Source organism: Camelus bactrianus, chromosome 19 (assembly GCF_048773025.1).
Source record: "Camelus bactrianus isolate YW-2024 breed Bactrian camel chromosome 19, ASM4877302v1, whole genome shotgun sequence".
NCBI lineage: Eukaryota > Metazoa > Chordata > Mammalia > Artiodactyla > Camelidae > Camelus > Camelus bactrianus.
Genome location: NC_133557.1, coordinates 3700884 through 3721734, shown reverse-complemented (window position 1 = coordinate 3721734; position 20851 = coordinate 3700884). Strand labels below are relative to the sequence as shown.

General features: G+C 42.5%; 1 protein-coding gene across 5 annotated transcripts in view; it reads left to right on the top strand.

Moving 5' to 3' along the window:
• Positions 1–20851, top strand: part of PLCB4 (phospholipase C beta 4) — a 384175-nt gene that overhangs the window by 240161 nt on the left and 123163 nt on the right. For all 5 annotated transcript variants that reach the window (XM_074346931.1, XM_074346929.1, XM_074346932.1 and 2 more), the window contains 3 exons: positions 14994–15074; positions 15955–16014; positions 17354–17497. In XM_074346931.1, coding sequence (XP_074203032.1) covers positions 14994–15074; positions 15955–16014; positions 17354–17497 — 285 coding nt within the window. The remainder of the gene's footprint in view (positions 1–14993; positions 15075–15954; positions 16015–17353; positions 17498–20851) is intronic.

Genomic DNA, 20851 nt, shown 5'->3' with positions numbered 1-20851 from the left:
AAAGATTAGTTGACCAAAAGTTTATGGGTTCATTTCAATTACCAGTAATCTTTTGATGCTCTGACTACCTGGTCTTTGTTGCAAAAACTCCTATATATCCTGGCTTCTCCCTTACCTCTTCAGAGCAACCCCTTAGACAGATCTGTGAGGCTGCCTCCCAGGCTTGAAGTCCTCAGTAAGTCCGCCAAATAAAATGTAATTCTCAGCTTTTAGGTTGGGTTTTTTTTTTTTTTAGTCTACAAACTCATATTAAATAAATCTGTATGCTTTTCTCCTGCTAAATTTGTCTTTGTCAGTGTAATTTTCAGACCCAGCCAGGAACCCTAAGAGGGTCAAGGAAAAATTTTTCCTCCCCTTACACAAAGAAGCATTTTTCTGAAAATATGTATGACATAAAATATATATGTATATATTTTTATTTAAAATCTGTCTGAAGTTCAGTATTGGAGACTGTTTAATTCTTTTAGTCACCCACTTGCTGTATCTATTTTAGACCATAATTATTATACTGCAACAGTCGGGAGCTCTTAATTAACTTGATTCTTTCAAGGAAATGAGGATGGGAAAAAATTATTTTTCATATACTTACCTCTAAATGTAAATAGGTACTTCATAAGCACCCCTAAAAACACAAATACCTCTCTCTTATGATCAATAAAAATCAGCATTTAAGGATAAAAAAGTGTTAACCAGGACTTTTTAGTCTTTAATTAAAAAAAAATCAAACTCACACAACAGATGAAATATACTCTATGAAAGGAACATAATATTTCCTTTCAGTCAATAGAAACAGACATAAAATGTCCTCAGCAGGAAAACCTGTCTTCTAATACTTAACACTGATTCTAATAAATTAATAAGGAACATATGGTTTTTAAACTACTTTTTTTATTTTACTATTTTAATCATTTTTATGTGTACAGTTTAGTGAGTGGCATTAAGTACATTTACATTGTTGTGCAACCATCACCGCTGTCCACACACAGAACACTTTTCATCTTATCAAACTGAATCTCTGTTCCCATTGGGTAATAACTCCCCATTCCCCACCCATCCCCAACCCCTGGTAACCACTGTTCTACCTTCTACATTCAGATTCATCTCTCCTCCCTTTTTGTTTAAACTACATATTCTTAAAACCGTATATAGTAAGCAGTTGCTCTGAAATCGTGCCTCTTCAGAACTTTTAATGGGCTAATACAACTTCCCAGGCATCTAAGCCAACACACTATTTCTGCTAGAGAATTACCCTCAGTATCTTGTAGTAGCTTATGGTGAAAAAGAGTATGAAAATGAATATGTGTATATTCATGTATGACTGAAGCATTGTGCTCTACACCGGAAATTGACACAACATTGTGAACTGACTATACCTCAAAAAAAAAAAAAAAAAAAAAAGAATTACCCTGAGGACAGTTCTGCTGGTGCCTCCATTGCTCTTCTGCTGTGGATTTTCTTCCTCCAAGTACCTGATAATTCTCTTAAGTTCAGTGAAATGCAAAAAGGAGCCTAGTTTTTGGATGCTCCCCAGAGCCAAGTTGCCAGGATATTGTTTGCAAATAAAGAAAGAGTTTGTGCTAAGTGGTAGTCAGGGTGAAATATTTGCCAGAGAGCTCTTTCTCAAAGGGTATGAAATATACAAACTGGTTAAGGGCATGGGTTTGGAGTTAAACAAAAAGAGCTTCAATTCTGGCTTTGTTGCTCAAGAGATATGATCATCAGCCAGTCTTAAACCCACCAGGCACTACACCACAGCTACCATGTCTGGGAAATGGGGGTGCTAATGCCTACCTCACAGGTATTATGAGGAATAATTAAGTTTTTTTTTTTCAGAATGTAAGTTAGAGATTATCCCTCTTCTGCTTTAAACCTTCAGTGACTTCTAACTCATTCCAAATAATTTCCGTAGTCCTTCCTGTCTCCTTACAAGTCCCCTACACAGTCCATCACTCACTGTCCCACTGACATTCCCTGGAAATATTAGGCCCACTTAAACCCCAGGGCCTTTGCACTTGCAGCTCCCGCTCTCCCCCCAAGTATCCTCAGTTCTCATGGTTCACTTCCTCACTTCATCTTGGTCCTCCTCCAAGTCACTTCATCTGAGAAGCTTTCATAATCATTCTTAAAAAAAAATAAACCTGTGCTCACACCACCACACACAAGCCCCTTACCCTTTTTGATTTTATTTCCCCATTTATCAATTCTTAATATATTATTTATTTACCTCTTGGTCATTGTCAAAATCCCCCCTAAAATTTATAATCCAAGAGACAGATACTTGGTTTTTATTTACTGCTCCGTATGTCCCCAGCAGGGATTTCATTCATCCCTTCACAAGTACTTAGTAAGCATCCATGATGACCCGGAAATTTCTGTTATTTACCTGGGACTCAAATTTATTGTTGTTTAAATGGTTCCTCATTTTTAAGGAATTTAAAGGGTACCAAGGAGCTGAAACTGGAGCTCCTTTTTTGGAGGAGGGTTAGCAGGAGATGTCATCTGTGGCAGCCACAGAAGCATGCCATTTAGATCTCCTTCCAGGAGAAAACTGTCACTAGGAGTGAAGTCAGGGGACAGCCTCCAGCTGCAGCATCCTCACCCCTGCAACGTTCAGCTGCAGCTCCCAGCCAATGAGTGACCTGGCAGAGACCGGAGCCGGCCCTTTCCTGCCCCAGATGAGGCCCGTCTGGTGGGTGGTCCTTGCCCGGGGGCTCCCATCCACCGAGCGGAGATGTTCTCAGAGCTGCACCGCGGTCTGAGACCCTTCCTTTCCACTCCTCTTTCCTCCCGCCCCTCCTTTCATGGGTGTTATTTCTGCCTTGTGGTTTGAAGGCTCTCCCCACCTACCCCTTTCTCTTTCATAGGCATTCCCTGTAATAAATCTCTCATACCTCCCAGGTCTATCTCAGCATCTGTTCCTAGATGACCCAAGTGATGCAGCAGCCCTCCCCTCAGGGTCGCAGGGTCACCTTCTAAACCTTCAGCACAGCAGTTTTGGAAGCCAAGTCTGCTCACTGCAGAATTCTCTAGGTTGCTAGCAGTGGTCCTCGTGTGCATGTTCCAGTGATTTCTACACCTCTTTTAGACACAGTAAAAAGTGATAGGGCATGACTGGCCCTGGGAGCCAGTGAGGATTGTGTATCTTTGAAGCCTTAACATAAGCTATTTCAGAAGATTAAAGTGGGAAGGGAGTGACGTATCGTGCAGCTAGTGTAATGAAAAGTACTTTTATGAGCTGGATTATTTAAGTGGGAAATGCAAACATTCAAAGGGAAATCCCATGGCAGTCATTTGAGATTCCTTTCCTTTCAATGACTCTATTCAGCATGGACTGTTAGCTCCATTTGGCATTAGTTCAAAATGTTATTTCTTTCATCGGCCCCTTCAGATGTATGTCTTCTGTGTTACTATATGTCAAACCTCTTGCCCCCTGTCATTTATTATTCTGGAGCCAATTGTGTCTTTATTAGAAGTGGTTTACTGAGAAGAAGGATTTACCAGCTTATGGTCCTGTTTCAAGCACTTCTGCAAAGCCACATCTTCTGTATGTTCTTAGAAATTTTTTTTTTGAAGTGGAGGAATGTTAAAGAAAACATTATTCTTGATAGTCGTTAAAGAATAAGACAGACCGTATTCAGGAGCCTACGGCAGCGGGGGTTTTTGCAAGAGGGGAGGGAGGTTGAGCTCAACTCTGAATACAACAAAGAAAAAAGAGAGTTATCGCCCCGGAGCAGGTGGGGGTCAGTGGGTAGAAAATTAGTAAGAGAAAATATCAGGGGTAAGGAGAGATTTTGGCTCAACCAACGTAACAGGATTCTTGTTGAAGGCAAGCCAGGGTGATCAGGTACCACCTTGGAGATGGTGAAGGTTGAACCAGATCAGATTTCAAGGGTGGTCCGATACTGAGGGTGGGGGATTCTGGCTAAACCAACTTCGCAGGATTCTCGCTAACACTGTGCAGTGCAAAGAGGGCCATGGAAGTCCAGAAGTCAAGGCCTAGCTGGGAATAAGATTCAGAGAAGTCTGACTAAAGTTTGCTCAAGGAGAGAATCTTTGAGGCAGGGTCAGGGAGGGTGACATACACATTTTAATATTTGCAGTAAATGTTTGTTACAAAAACATTTCTTTTCCTCCCTGGCTCCGAATCAGCTGGTCTTTAATGTTTCCTTATTTTAGTTGCCACGACAACTGTTCTGACAAACAGGACAGCTTTCCTGCCCAAGAAAGTTACTCTGAGTGAGCATCCACTCCTTCTAAAGGCATGGTTTGTTGACTTTTTTTCTTCTTTCTGTAATCTGTGAGGTCGTTGCCAAATATCTCAGGAATCAGTTCGTCCAGTGTTCGCTGGCAAGAGTTGGGGAGCCTGTCCCAGTGTCCTGCCACAACACGAGAGCCTTCACGGATCCGAGAGCATCCAGACTTGGCCTCAAAATGCCCACAACAGAGATGCTTCTGGGAGGGAGAAGGACAAAGAGAGATGGCTACAAAGAGTTGGGCATCTCAAACTGGCAGGCCTTCAAAGTTAAGCCCCAGTGATGTAACATCTTTGTCTAGAAGTAAAAGGGAAAGCGGGGATTCCCAACTATGGATGCCCGGAAAGTGAGCAGACAGAAATAGAGAGGTTGGCTCTTCCAGGAGCCTCGTCCAGGCAATGCCTTCCTCTCCCCAAACTCAGATCCTCGTTGAGCTGACCGAATTCTCACAGAGCCACAGATATAGCAGAGACCTTGTTAATAATAAGCACCATCAGGCTGGTGTTCCATTTCTTTTCAAAATAGAGAACAATCAGGAAAGGGGCAGTGGATTCCTCTTGCTGGTGTTCAGTAGGCTTCATCGACTCTTCCAAGCCACGTCGCTTAGAAAGGTGATGATGGTCTTCGTTTCTGAGGTCAGAATAAAATGAAATGAGTGTATGAAGTCCTTCCACTTGTTAATCAGAATAAGGATCCAGCGCAGCTCACGGTCATTGCTGAAGATGCTGCTGGTGGATGTAACCGGTGTTCCAGGTTCTCGTCCCGTCCCAAAAAGAATTCAGAGACAAGACTTGGAGGTTAAAAAAGTAGAGTGAGGATTCATTAAGTAATGGATAGGACACACTCAAGGGGAGAGTGGGCAGGTTCAGGTGAGCGGCTGCCCCAAGTTCCTTAGGCAAGTTGGTTACATAGAATGTAAAAATGAATGGGCAGAATATTCATTGGGGAGGGGAAGGTTTAGGGTCGTATTCCCTGATTTTCATCCCAACTCCACCTTCCCAAAGGGAGGAGGGATTTTTGTCCTTATTTAGTCTGGATCAGAAGTGTCATGGTGTTGGTGCATGATGGGGACTTCTAACCTGCAAGGCTGATTTTATTCAAATGAGGGCATAATGAGCAAAAGGTTACATTCAGACACTGGAGATTCCTGCCTTTTCCCACCTTTGTTGGCCTTCAGGCCAACATCACCCCAAAGTTGTGACCACTTATCAGCCCAGAGGGTCCTGCTTTTCCTTCTCTGCCCAGGGACCCCTGGTGCTTACATGATGTGTGGTTTCCTGCCTTTGGCCTGTGTCCCTCCTTTCTGCCCAATTCCTGTCATTTGGTCTGTGTCCCATTTCTCTGCTCATATCTAGCCATCTGCCTTCTCTGACAAAATGAACTCTGTAAAGGCTCATGATTGGTTACTGAGGGGGAGAACTTTTCACTTCTGTTTCTGTGGAATTGAGAATCCAGGCCAGATAGCAGGTCCAACACCCTTGAAACTTGCCGAGCAGCTCTCTTGTTGGCCCCTTCAGCGTCTGAGTGTGTGTGATCCGCCGCATCAGGGAGGTGCAGGGTAAGGGCTCCCAACTCAGGGACTGTCTCCTCTGGTCACCCCTCCCCAACCTGTGCACGCAGAGGGAAGACCTGAAACTATGTTCTGGCTTCTGGCGACTTGTCCTCTGTGCCTGATGCATAGACTGAGGCTGGCTCGAGAGCAGAAAAACAGACACAATCTGACCTCCAGCACAACCGTCCTGTGCAGGAACCAGACTTTGAACGAGTCCAGCTCATCAGTAATTTGCAAGCCCTGAGTCTCCCTCATGCTTGGACCTCCAGGTCTGTGTTCTGGGTCTGTGGAAATAGGAGGGGACTATTGCTCGTGGTGAAGACCCACACGGCAGAGATGCTCTTTCCACCGAGATGCAAATGTAGTTCTGCTGCATATCTTCTGTGTCCTCTTGGGCAACTTGCTAACCTCAGAGAAAAATCTGTAAGCTAAGGGTGGTGGCATCTACCACATTTGTTTCTTGGATGATTCACCATAATCAGTCGTAGCAACGTGAGGAATAGTCCCTGTTACTGTGTTATTATGCTGATAATCTAATGATGCACTGGGTACAGATCATACATCAAGCCCCGCAGTGCCCACAGGTAGCCTGTGAGATGGGTGTTATTTTTGATGTTGTCATCCTTGCTTTTGGAGATGAAGAGACGGAGGTCATCAACCTGTAAGTAAGTGTCCAGCCACGTTGGGGTCAGGTCTGTCAGACCCTAGAACCAATGTAAAATGCCCATAATTTCGTGTGTTCATGAGATGGGTTTCTTGCTTATATACACGTGGTCCTTCCCCATTCCAAAGTCAGCTGTCCTGCAGAAATGTGCACCACTGGATAAAATGCGTTAGGGATTTAGGTTGAAGACAGAAAAAAAAAATGGGAAAGTATCTCAAGTTAGGGGCAACATTAGCAGGCAGCCACTCTACGGGCAGCAAAAATGTCCCATACAATTGAAAGAAGTGACCTGCAGATCTGCTACTTGTGATCCTGGTGGCCAGAGCAGCGCAGGGAAGAGAAACAGGTGTAGGATTCAAAGTGTCTGTCAGACTACAAGGAAAATGACAGAACAGCAAAACAATTTTTCTTTATGCTGAGATCCGAGGAAAACTGCTGAGACCCCTCCACCACAACATGGTAATAAATACACTCTGTACGGTTATGGGGTTCACGGGGGGATCCATAGGAAAAGCGGTAGTTAGAACTGAAATGGCCCCGAAGCCCTTCTAACCGGAGTGATGGTTACCGGCCTTCCGTGGCAGGCGAACAGCAAAGCCTCCTGCAGGCGTGGCGCTGGGCAGTCACCTGGGCCCCTTCCCTGGCAGTGTCATTCTCTCCCTTATGGGTCTCAAAGCCGGTGTGATTCAAGTGTGTGCTTCTCGTAGCCACCAGTCTCAGCGCTGCCCCATGGGCTGCACGAAACCAGCCAAGACACAATTTCCATGCCTCGATGGCCTCCTCAGTAAAATGGGGATAATAATCATACCGCCCCTGTAGGAAGTTGGGAGGTTAATAAGTTAATGTGTACAAAGTGCTCAGAGCATGGCCTGTGCTTAGCACGGTTTTGGTGGTTGTGGTTTATGGTGTTATTTATATTTGCTAAAGACCCCAAGTGGCCTTTTCCTAACTCAGACTTCCCTGGTCTCTTTCCAGCCTTAATTAACAAAGCCCTTTTCTCTTCCTCCAGTGTTTAATCAAACCAGGAAACAAGGAGCCTCATGTTTACCCAAAGGGAGAGCCTACCAGGGCTCTCTGTTTGTTTACTGACAACCCAAAACCCATTGATTTTGGGCAGAGTGGGACCCGCTCGGTCAAGGCTGACAGAGCAGAACAGACACGGGCTTCTGGTCCTTACCAGCCATGGCTTTAAAGACTGCTCTCCTCCCAACCTTTTTCCCCCTTATCTCAAAAACTGCACGTCTGATGTGGTAACCACCAACCACACGCAGCTGTTTCAGCGAAAATGAACAGAGAACCTCAGGGCGTCTGGTGCACCAGCTGCGTTTCAAGGGCTTCACGGCCCCCGCGGCCCTCGGGGCTTCCACGCCGGGCTGTACTCATCTTGCACATTTGTGTCCCTTTTGCATCATCACAGAAAACCTGTGGGACAGTCTTGGCCAGTCGCCCTGAATTACACCGTAGCTGCTTTCTCATTACTGTTACCAACTGGTCAGCACGTATGCGATCCTGGGCACTTAGACCTTCTCAGCTTTGAGAGCCCCGTGAGGTGGGTCTCAGTTTTCTCGATTTACAGATGGCGAAGGCTGATGAGATTAAGTGGCACCACTCGAAGATTCCATGGCTGACCCCTGGTGAGGAGGCTGATGTTCAAACCCAGGAAAAGTAAACTGCTAGATCTCGGCCCCAGGGCCGCCTCCTGAGGGGTCACTTTCTCAGAAAGCAGGTGTCTCCTGATGGAATGTGGAACTCCTCGTGCATTTCGCTCCCCTCCATTCTAATCTACCCAACCAGTCCCGGGCACCAAGAGTCCCTGAACAGTTAACATTTAATGTATGTAAAGTTGAGTTACCACGTTTATGAACTGGTCCAAAATTACTCTCCCTCCCTGGTAGTAAGATGTATCTCTTCCTTGTTTGATGATGCAGACCCCACAAGAGAAAGGCGTGGGGGCATTTGCAGTTAAGTTGGGTAGTGATGGTGGGCGAGAAGGCGGGGAAGGAATGGTGAGAAATAACCACAAATCACAATGAAAATCACGTCGGCCGCCTGGGATCCAGAAACCCCACCGAGATACTTTCCTCCTCTTCAATCAGACTCTTCTTCCTACTGAGATCTCTGCCACTCCTTCTAAGAAGTGGGAGTAAATGTTGTTTAACCAAATAACTTTTAAGTTGAAATAAAGGGGAAATATTTTGAATCTAAGTCATTTTGGAATTAAGTTGAATCTTTGGAAGATAGACTGTGATATTGAATACTGTTAAAGGAGCAAGTGTTAGGGGAAAAATACTCTCAAAATAAGGTAAAGACACAGCTTTTAAATATACTGTATCTTGGATGAAATGGGGGCAGTGTCTCCGGAAGCCCCTAGGTGCACCAGCCCCTCAGACCAGGGATCCTTCAGGCAGGAATAGCTTCTACCTGTAGTGTTTCCAGCAAAAGTGATTCTTCTGGCTTCTTCCCAATAAAACGGCCACCTGGCCCCAAACTTGTTCACAATTTCACAGGAGTTTCTGTTCTTTATGCATCATTTCTCCCAGGGACCTCAGGAAAGAGTTGGTTTGGGCTGGATGAGTTAACTAGTCCTTGAGCTCTAAAGTGTGACTGTGATGAATTTTATTTTATTTTATTTTATTTTAATTGAAGTACAGTTGATTTACAATATTGAATTAGTTTCTAGTGCACAACATAGCGATCCATTTAAACATATATAGTCTTTTTCATATTCTTTATCATTATAGGTTATTACAAGCTATTGAATCTAGTTTCCCGTGCTATACAGTAGGACTTTTTTGTTGTTTATCTATTTTATCTATAGTCATTTGTATCTGCAAATCCCAAACTCCTGATTTATCCCTTTCCTCCATTTTTCCTCCTGGTAACTGTAAGTTTGTTTTCTCTGTGAGTCTGTTTCTGTTTTGTAAATAAGTGTGATGTATGAACTAAGTCACATGAAAACTGAAATTCTGAGCCCCCGGAAAGTTCCATCGTGGTTTGCTCCCTTCCTGGAGACTCCCAGTGTCATTTGTTAACTGCAAAACAGACAGATTTGTGAGGGAGAAAGGGCCCAGCCTCCTCTGACATCTGCCCTGCCGTGCCCAAGTCTGGAGGAACTTCTTCCTGACAAGAGAACTGGGGATGTGGTCACGAGGCCGTAGCCCAGGTTGTGGTCAGGAGGTACCTGTGTGACATTTAACGCTGCTGTTGGGGAGAAAGAATAGAGTTTGTGTGTCTTTACTCGCTGAGGTCAGGTCCCTCTGTTTGTTGCAGTGGCAGGTGCCAAGAAATCTAAACAGGTTATATTTCAGGTCCTTTCAGCTGACTGTCACAAACTGGCCCTCAGATTTTCATGGGTGGTTTGAACACATTTGATCCGAGGATTTTCCGGCCACAGCTGACAAGTTATTGTGGGCTTTGTTGGAAACCTTGTCATTAGCATCTGCCAGGCCTTCTTAGAGGTCTTGCTGGGAAATTTCTGTTCTGACTGTTGCCTCTCCTAACATCTGATGTTTGATGTACCATATGGGCACCTGGTTAGTGATACTTTTTCCCCTTTTGCTTTTGTTGTGTGGGAGCCCCGAGCCAAACTGGCATCTTATCTTCACTGTGTAGGACCTTATAACACTGAAAACACTGCCTTTTACTCAGTCCTTATTTTGCTCTTTGGCCTTATTTTCCTTCTCTTTGCCTAGAATTCTTATCCCAGTTTGAAAATGGTCTCTTGGTCATGGCTTTCAAACAGTCCTGCTCATCCAGGAGGGATTCCTAGGAGGTACCTCAAAGCCACACCCAACCTCTAGGATGAGTTTGTATGAATCAGAAAAAGATGCTGTTCCTCCAGGGAGACAGGCTCAGTGTAGTGCCCTTGTGTTTGTGTCTGTCCATAGCTGCCCTCCAGGGACTGACCCTGATGGATTCTGGGTCTGGTCAGTTTCCTCAATTTGAGTAAGTTCTTATTTATGGTTTATGAACTGGCCAGCTGTGAAATATTTTATTCATTTTATTTTTCAGTACATGAATTTAGTTTCAGTTTGTTTTTGATGCGCTAAGTTCTTGGAACACAAAAGTGAACGAGAAAGTTTCAAGGACTCTGCTCTCATGGAGGTTATACTCTGATGTGGGTGCCAGGCAATAAATCAATACACAAAGAAATGAAATTATTGCAGACTATGTTTGTTGCAAGCAAGGAAATAATCAGGATACTATAATAGAGAATAAAATGAAAGGTCTATTGGAGAGGTCAGGGAAAGCCTCTCTGAAGAGGGGATCATTAAGGTGAGGCCTATAGGATGAAGAGGAGTATCTAAGGACAGTTGGAAGAGACTTCTGGGTGGGAGAGAACTGCAGGTGCAAAGGCCCTGAGGCTAGAAGAGCTTAAGAAGTTCAAGGAAAAGAGTTCTGATGGTTGTAGTGAACCAGGAAGGAAATCAAAGATGGAAAGTGATGTGAGATAAAGTCTCTAGGAGCCAGATGATGCAGGACTTTTAGGCTTGGGGTTTTATCCTAAATATGATGGGAATCTATTAAATGGTTTTAATGAACTGATTAAAAGTCTGAGGAATCACTATGGCTGCTGTGGAAAGAAACAGTACAAGTGGGAAGATCAATCTGTGGGAGAGATGGTGATGGTTTGGACCAAGGTGGTAGTGGTGGAGATGGAGTAAAATGGATATATATGAAAAATGCTATAAAAATGGACTTATGAATGGAATGGTAAGGATGACTCTTCGTTTCAATAAATGGATAGATACTAGTGATATTTATTGATCTCAGAACGTCTTGTGATGGAGAGGCTTGGAGAGAGAGGGTGAGGAGTAAAGAATTATGGATACATTATGAATATGTTAATTTTGAGACACCTGTGTGGGGATATCAAGTAGAGAGTTAGACGTCTGAATTTGGAACTCAGACAGGACTGGCCTGCTATTATAAATTTGGGAATCATCAAGAAATAGATGGTATTAAAGCCCTGGGGTTAAAAAAGATCTAGGAACAGTGGAAAGGAGAATTCCCGGAGCCAATTCCTGTGGAGCGTGTAGAGGTTGGGTACAGAAGGAAAAGAGATGAATGGAATACAACCAGGGTATCAAGATTGGAGAGTGTTTCAAGGAGGAGGGAATTATCAGCTGCTTAGAGATCAAAATCAAATGAGAAAAGGAATGTGTGCCCTGCATTTGGCAGCATGAAAGTCAGTCATGGTGAACCTGGCCAGAGACATGTTAGCAAGGGGTAGGAATTGAAGGCAGATGGAATTGGTCAAAGATAGTATGAAAGGGAGGTAGTGGAGTCAGTGCATATAGACAGACTCTTCAGGATTCTATGCCCTGAAAGGGGATCAGAGACATAACATGGTCAATGAAGGAAGAAGTTGGGACAGCTAGAATATACCTGTATGCTGATAGGAATCATCTAATAGAGGAAAAAAAATGATATGTATTGGGTGGTGATAAACAAAAGACTGAAATCCTGTGTAGGTGAAAGAGGATGGAATCTGGAAGAAGACTGAGCCTAGAGCAGAAGTGGGGGGATTGAACTTTGATGGGAGAAACCATGTTTCATTAGGAGGAACGAAGAAGAAAGGTTCCCATCTGATGAGTTTCCTTTAGTCAGTGAAGCACAGTAATTGGCTGGGAGTAAAAGGGTTTGAGAAGAAGCAATGAGATAGTCTTTTCGAAGAGCGGGGATCCTTTTAGGGAAGGATTACAAGGTTGAAAGTCATGTTGACCATCCACTTGAAACTTGTAATCTTGAATTTAAGCCAAAGCCAGACAATCCAGTTTTGTGAGTTTCTTCATCAAGCTCAGTGATAAAATATGGACAGGATGGACTTAATTTTTTGACCAAGAAAACAGAAAATGAGATGTAGGAGTTGAGGATATTTATGAGGAAGTGACTGATATTGGACCATGTAAATAAGCTGTACAAGGATGGAAGGAAAAAGAAGGGAAGTCTGGTGGTTAGTGGGAGATCAGCAGGGCTAATGAATAGGAAGTTGCAAAGAAGTTAAATTAATATAGGAGAGTGAGGATCGTAGAGCTAGAGGCTAAAAGGATCAAATTAAATGGTCCAAGAGTGGGATGTTGGGATTCCGAATTCTCGGGTGGAATCTGAATTTCCAGGTGGTAATTCAGAATTAGTGTCCAAGGGTACTAAGTAATTGAGAGAGGAAGAACGAAAAAAAAATCATTGCAGTTAGGGAGGCCAAGGAACTGAAAGTTCCACCTCAAAATAAGCTAGAAAGCCATTCTTACTTATCATGTATATTTCATGGATCATCTCAGATCCTTATTTGGCAGTGGATAGGGTGCACATGAATACATAATAATGTTGGGAGCTGGTTCATTGTGGGTCTACCCTGTCAATACCATTTTAGGTCATGCTTGTGAACACTGTGCACCAGGATTCTACATTACCATTAGGATGTTCCTTGGGAAGTATTCTAAAATGTATTGATTCTCATGGTTTAATTAATTGATTATTCTCATTTCTCAATCAGTAATGACGTAAGACTCTATATGGCCTTTGGGGTCAAGTTTAATTCCTTTGGTGTTGCATGCAACACCCTTCCGATCTAGCCTTATTTATGTGACTAGACTCATCCCCTACCATCCCCTTAAGATGTTCTAACCACACCAACTCCTCAGAAGTCCCTGCCATTGGGTCAGGCTTACATGTCTTTACAAGGGCCACTCCCTCTGCCTGCCACGTACTTCACCTGGATAACTTGGACGCATTCTCTTTGACCCATCTGAAGTGTCAACTCCTGGGTCAAGCCTTTTCTAAAAAGTTGATCCAACCAAAAGTGCATTTTTGTGGATCAAAAACATCACATATTGGCAATTGTATGTTGTTCGTAATTTGCTACCACAAATATCAACCTGAACCACACATTAGGGAGAGCGGCTACCACCTGCTGAAATCTAACTCTGTGATTCACATTTGTAGTACAAACATAAAGGTACTCTACACTTATCATCTCATTTCAATCTCGAAAAGCTAAGTGTAACTTCTTCCTTATATTAGATAAGGATTCTGAGTCTTAGAAAGGGTCTTTGTAAGAGAAAGTGCACTATAAGGAAGTGGTAGAGCTGGGTTTTGACTCCAAAAGCAAAGGTCATACCACACCCCTTCCTTCGTCTTAGTCATTGCTGGGATTGCAATGCTGAGCACAAACCTGGTACGGGGTTGAAGTATGTATGATAATGCTTCATCTGTCAGAAAACCACCCAAACAAATTCGAAGGCTGGCTTTGTTCAGGGCCCCTGGGACTCTGAATTCTGACACTTTAAGGTGGTCTAGTATCTTGATGTTGGGTTTCCTTTGATGAACGTTGCTGCTTCCCTGGAATTTACAGAGATACGTTTTGATGGGTGAAACTGAGAGTCTGGACTATGCTTGAAATCTTAATCCTGTATTTACCCTTTGTTTGTTTGAAGTCACTGCCCTGCTCCTGTTTGCCAGACCGGTTCCCTATTACGGTGTTATTATCTAGGAGGACAAGCTCTTCAGATCATGAGAAGAACGTGTGGGTTTGTTGACACGTGGGTGCCAAGTCTCGGTGTAATGCAAACAGAGGGCAGAGGGCATCTGACTTCATTTCCTGAACACCTTTTTTTTTTCCTTCATTGACATAGAATTTTCCTGGTGCTCTTGAGAACAATGGTGCTTTCTTGCTAAAGACCAGGAATTCTTAGGCAAATACCACTTAGCTAACAGGCCCTTGCATTTGGCTAACGTTCCTTCTTGATTCAAATTTTGATTCTGTGGTTTTCAGTAGCGTTTCTGATGTCAAAGTCCACAGCAGTGATTTCAGACTTTAGTGTGCATTAGACTCACCTGGAGGTGGACGGCTTATTGGAACACAGATTTCTGGTCCTCACCCTACAGACTCTGATTCAGTCTGCCTGGCCTGAGCCCTAGATTTTACAATTCATTCAAGCTCCCGGGTGATGGTGATGCTGCTGTCCCAGGACTATATTTTGATTAGCTCAAATCTTGCTTAAGTCCTGGTTTACCAGATACCAAATGAGGTTGGCTATAAAAGCAAGAAGTTCAAGTATTTTCTGAGTAACTCTGAATGCTGAATTGTATAGATAAAAAAAAAAATTAGTGACTTAAAAATAATTGTCTCCTAATTTCTGATATTATGTCAGGGACTGGCAACAGTTCTTTTTGTGTCGGGGGAGACCAGTTGGCTAGAACTTGAAAGTCCTTCTTCCTTCCAGGAACCCTTTTTCCAAGATCTTAGAGAAAATTTCTCCTCTGTGACCTTCAGGACATTAGTGTGTTTTGTTCTAAAAACTACCCTAAAGGAAGATGCCATAGAAAATTGATCAGTCTTTCAGTGCAAAAATGAAAAGCAAGGAAGTTTCAAAATGAAAACATTCCATAATATAATAAGAAATATGGTCATTAGATTCAGGATGTAGTTTCCCTTGTTTAGAGGCTAAAAGATACTTGCATTTTTATTAGATTCAAAATGGTGTGAGTGAGACATGCAGATCAACACATTTCTTTTTAACAGGAATCTTATGTGTTTGAACCCAACTGCCTCTTCAAAGTGGATGAATTTGGCTTCTTTCTGACCTGGAGAAGTGAAGGCAAGGTATGGCACAGAAACAGCAAGCTACTCCTTCCGGCTGTCAGGGATAAGGCATTTCATTTCTCGAAGGGTGACCAAGCACCTCTTGAGGACACGGGCCCTATGCTTATTCATTCATTCAAGATTTTTAAAAACATGCCTCTATGTGCCAGGGGTTAGGGATCCAGTGATGGTTAAGGACACGATTCTCTGAGATAACCTGAGATCAAAGTTAGGCATCAAAAAAAAAAAAAAAAGGAGTTACAAGTCATTAAGAGTTGTGAAGGAGAAGTTCGGGTTGTTACAAGAGCTTTACTACAGGCAAGTCTGTTTTAAATCTTGGGAGTTAAGAAGGTTTCCCAGAAGAGAGATGTTCACGCTAAAACTGCAAATGTGTATTAAGGGTATTTTCATCTGGTTATATACCCCAGGGTGTAACTCAACACATGGCACAATGTACCCATTTAATGAACTTTTGGGCTGAATTTACAAAGAGTAGCATCAAGTTTTATAATTGTTAGCATATTCACACTTAATCTTTCATGTGCACATGTCTATTTAATCATATACATATGTTATTAATGATATTGTATATATAAAAGTAACAACATTTTATAATTATTCAGAGTTGCACTTATAAATGTATTTGAACTGGAATGTTTGGGGTCTTGACTATTTCTGATAGTTGGAGATTACTACTACTACTACTACTACTACTACTACTACTATTATTATTATTATTATTATTATTATTATTATTATTATTATTATTATTTTAATCCTGCTTCTGCCTTACTCGAATCAGCACTGCCTTCATCATCACAGACACCTGCTGGTTACTTTATCTGCGCCATAGGTCTGGCGGAATTTAGGCTCACGGCTGTGCTACGTTCTCTCTTTGCAGGAAGGGCAAGTGCTAGAATGTTCCCTCATCAACAGTGTTCGGCTGGGAGCCACCCCAAAGGTACCCGTGATTGGTGTTTGCTGTTCTTCTGAACGCACAATGCTATTTAACCTGGTGCCGCCTCCAAATCATCAGCTGGGAATGAAGAGCAGCACAGTTTAGAAGTCATCTCTCACGGTTGGGTGATTGGGACTGTATTGTGTTTAATGATATTAGAAATCATTATTAACCTTTGAAAATGACAACCTGTGTGTGATGCCAGAATCGAAATAAACAGTTCCCTTTATTCCGAAATTAATTTGAGAAGCACCCCCTCCCACTGCCACTCCATGCGGCTTCTTTTTCAGCAAACAGTGAGTCCCTTCTGGTCTGTGCTTGACGTGGAAATTTACATGGTGTGGATTGTTCCATATTTGTACACCTGTGTGTGCTGACACTGGCTCACCTTGAAGGCTCAGTTCGCCTCTGAGAGAAAAAAGAATGACAAAGCACATAAGTAAGCCCTCTTCACGGTGACTGATTTGTTTGAATAGGAAGCTGTTTGCATAGTGGTGCTAGGAATTTAAAAGATGTTTTTTCCTAGAATATTCTAGCACAGTATTTATTCCCTTTTCCATAATAACCCTGCAGGTTTTTAGATGTTTAAAACAAGATCATGTTTCTCATTTGGTTTCTGATTTTTTTGTGGGATTTTTTGTTGTTTTTTGTTTTTGTTATTTGTTTTTTTTGGGGGGGGTTGTTTTTGTTTTTGTTTTTTTGCATTTGGCTACCCTCTTTTATGTTAGCTAAAATTTCTGTGTAACTTGGTTGGCATTTTCCCCTGAGTTCTTTTGGAGGGCAAAGCCACTGTCTTATTTGCAAATTAGGGTAAACTTATGCAGTCTTCATTCCAAATGAGGATGCTTTGGTTTCTTGAGATGGACATACTCATTCTTTGTGCCCAGGTATTTGAAAGACAATCTCATTTTTGAGTAACTTGTGGTTGCTGGTTGTGGCAGTGCCCTGTGTATGTGTGACCCTTCAGTGGCCATCCTCTGTGAGAGACCTCTTCAGCCTTTGTGGACACAAGCAGGTCCCAGTCAGAGCCTTTCCATCCTGTTGCTACAGCCCAGGTCCTCCAATAACTACAACCAAAAGTTGAAAGAAAGACCTTCCTTCCTAGACTTCTAAACCAGTAATATTATAATACCTTTCTTGCCAATTGAGTTCTAGTACTGCCTAGTGTTACAGATTTTACCTGTACAGGTTTTAGAATAATGCTAGATACCTGGGCATTTTTAGATAGAAAGAAAACATTTGCCCTGATATATATTTTTACATCAAATGTAGTTTCTGTTTACCATGGTTCTGCCATGCTCTGGGATCTAACATTTTTTCCTATTTGTATAATTCTGTACAGGATCCCAAAATTTTGGCTGCTCTTGAAGCTGTTGGAAAATCAGAAAATGATCTGGAAGGGCGGATAGTCTGTGTCTGCAGTGGTATCGACCTGGTGAACATCAGTTTCACGTACATGGTGGCTGAAAGTCCAGAAGTAACTAAGGTAACCTGAGTGAAGCAGCCTCCCTCCCTTTCTCTCAATCTGTACGTATGTGGTGTGCTTAATTTTCTGTGTATAATATAATTTTAATGTATATTTTAAATTGTATACCAATTTCATTTAAAACTTTTTAAAGAAATGTTTCCATTGCCTTGCTGGAATGTTGGTCCTGAAAATTCATCATGTGCAGCACCCTTTTAGCGTGTCACTCACGTATGCCAACAGCCCAGCCACCTACAATGCTGTGTTGGAGCTGCCTCTCAAACTTGAATGTGCACAGGAATCACCAGGGGTTTCATAAAAATTCAGATTCTGGGTCAGTAGGTCTGAGGTGAAGATAAATTCTCCTTTTCTAACAAGCTCCCAATCAATGCTGATGCCGCTGGTCTGAGAGCCACACTTTTTTGAGTAGCCAGGGGCTGTATCAGCACTGCCCAGTAGAAATATAATGCAAGCCACGGGTGTAATTTAAATTTTTCTACTAGCCACAGTTATAAAGTCAAAAGGAATAGGTAAAATTAATTTCAATAAAGTAATACTTTAACTCATCATATCATTTTTGTAAGATATTTTTGTAACTGAAGTATAGTCAGTTTACAATGTTGTGTCAATTTCTGGTGCACAGCATAATGTTTCAGTCATACGTATACACACATACATTTGTTTTCAGATTCTTTTTCACTGTAGAGTATACAAGATATTGAATATAGTTCCCTGGGCTATACAGTAGAAACTTGTTGGTTATTTTATCCCAATATATCATTTTTTTAACCCAATATGTCACTTGAACATGAAATCAATAAAAAAGTCAATTAACATTTTTTACATTCTTCTGTTCATGCAAAGCCTTCAAAAATCTGATGCGTTTTCAATTCAGACATGCTACATTCCAGTAGCTACACGTGGCTCCTGTCTACCCTGTTGGACAGTGCAGGTCTAGATGATGAAGATATCCAACTCAACCTCCACCTCCCGCAATGAGCTATTACTAAAGTGTGGAGTTATGGTCCATCTTAATACCATAAGCAGCAAACCATTGCCCTAGCAAGTAAATCTCAAGGAGATTTCAGCCAAAGTAGAAAACCTCAAATTGGAATCACTTTCCTGCAAGTCATTTGTCTTCAGGGCAGTTTTACATGTGAACAGCGTACCCATTATCTTTGCATAATATGTATGTAGAGGCTTTTGCCATTTGCTCTTCCACTGCAGAGACCTGGGTTTGGGAGATTGGGGGTTGGGGGCAGGTAGCATTTTCCTTCTCCCTTGATCCTGCAGGTTGAAGCTCAGTACGAGGTTGAATGAGAAAGGTCATCGTTAGAAATACTGACTTTTAGAATCTGAAAGGAACATATAGGTAAGATTATTTGAAAAACTGAGATTAGAAGATTTAATGCTAGACCCAGAGCTTTACAGAGCAGTACTGAGTTCTGCAGATTCTGAGACCATCAAGGCTCGTTCGCCCTCACTCACAAGGTATGGTCCACATTGCAGCTGCACAGGCCTCACCTGGGAGCTCCTTACACATTAGCATCTCAGGCCCCCGACACCTACTGATCCAGAACCTTCATTTCTAACAAGGCCCCCAGTGACTTGTATGTATGGTGAAGTTTGAGAAGCTCTTTGCTGTGGTTTTGGTGCCAGGAGTGGGTGGTCCATGTCACATGAGAGCCTTGCTTCTGTGCTTGCGGTTGTCTGGTTGGCTTATGGTTCCAGATCACCTCGTTTGGAGAGAACAGATTTTGCCGTGCCTTGAAGTTCTTTCATTATGGTGCTCAGAGCAGCTCCTAGTCTGAATGGTTTCTTGAACCCTGCTGATCTAAACAAGCATTGTTCCTGGTCCTTGGAGTTCACACGTACATTATTTGCTACAGAGATCTTTCTAGTTGCTGTTTGCCATAGCAACGTTCAGTCCCAGAAGTCCATGCTGACCACCTACAAAGAAACAGATTTGTTAATTGGATAAGGCTCTTTAGCTGCCTGAAATTTTGCAAAAATAAAGTAGTTTCGTAGACCTGTGTATCCTAGCTTTTGTCAACTCATTGTATTACAAGATACAGTATGATTCGTGTGAGTTTAAGATCTGGGCTTGGGACCAGGTGATCTGGGCTTGATCCCTTGCTCTTCTGCTTCCCAGCTGTGTGACCAAGACAGACAGCTTGCCTCTCTAAGCCTCATCTTGTTCATCTGTGAACTAAGAACAGTGCCAACATGTCTGCTCTCAGGACTGCTGTGTGGATTACATGGGTCGTTACTTGGAAAGTTCCGAGTGTGTCTTGATGTGTGTTTGCTATTCTGATCACAGAATTTTAGAGCTGGAGAGAGAACTTAGGACGGGCTTCCCACCACCTCATTTTTCAGATGTGGAAAAGGAAACCAAGGAGTTACAAGAACTCGCCAATGTCTACACAGCAAGCTAGGCCAGAGTCCAGCCTAAAACTCAGGCCTGATTTCCAGGGTGATACTGTCCACCCCACCTCACCCCCGGGCAAGGGCAGTCCCGGGAAGATGGCTCAGATCAGTAAATCCATAGTGTTTTTGTTTTCCACGGTTTGATTGCTGTCAGGCTTGGTTCATTTTGTTTAAGAGCTGTGTCCACAACCTGTACTCGTGAGTACGTGCTTTATATGTGTATATTTCAGGTGGAAGTCTGTACTTAAAGATAAGATTTGGGTTTGTTGTTTTTTTTTTTTTCTCATAGTAGCCTTTTCACTGAATTTAAGATTGGCTCACCAAACAAGTAACGACTATGAAATAATTCTGTACTGGATCTTTCAATTCAAACTTAATACTATTTAAGTCTGCTCTTATTAAAGAACCTAAATGTTTCAGCTTCTGGGAACTATTAGTTAAAATTGTATATTTCATTAATGGTGTAATATATCAGTGTTAATCCCAACTGGACAGCCTGTAATTATTAGAGCATGTCCTTTCGGTTAAAAGATACTAGGAAAAGACGATATTGAAAAACATTTCTTCACTATGTGTACAAGGATGTGGATAATCCTGCCCACTTCCTGAGTTTGAAACTTAAAATAACTATATTAATCCAGATTCTAATACCTACCGCCTCCAGCCTTGACAATATTTTGCCCATCAGCACTACTTTATTGCTAGGTATGTGTTCCTCTGTATGTGTTACTGTCCCTAACAGAACACACAAGCCATCGAAGTGAGAGGATTTATACAGAATACACAGAGATGTAATTACCGCAGATCAAAACGATGGCAGATTTCATAAATTAAATCAGGTCAAGTGAGAAATATCAAGCTGTCTCCTGGTGTGCCTGGGCTGGGGTTGGTGACTCAGTCTGTGGGACCACTTTGACATGAGTGCAGCTTAGGAGCCCCGAATCTTGG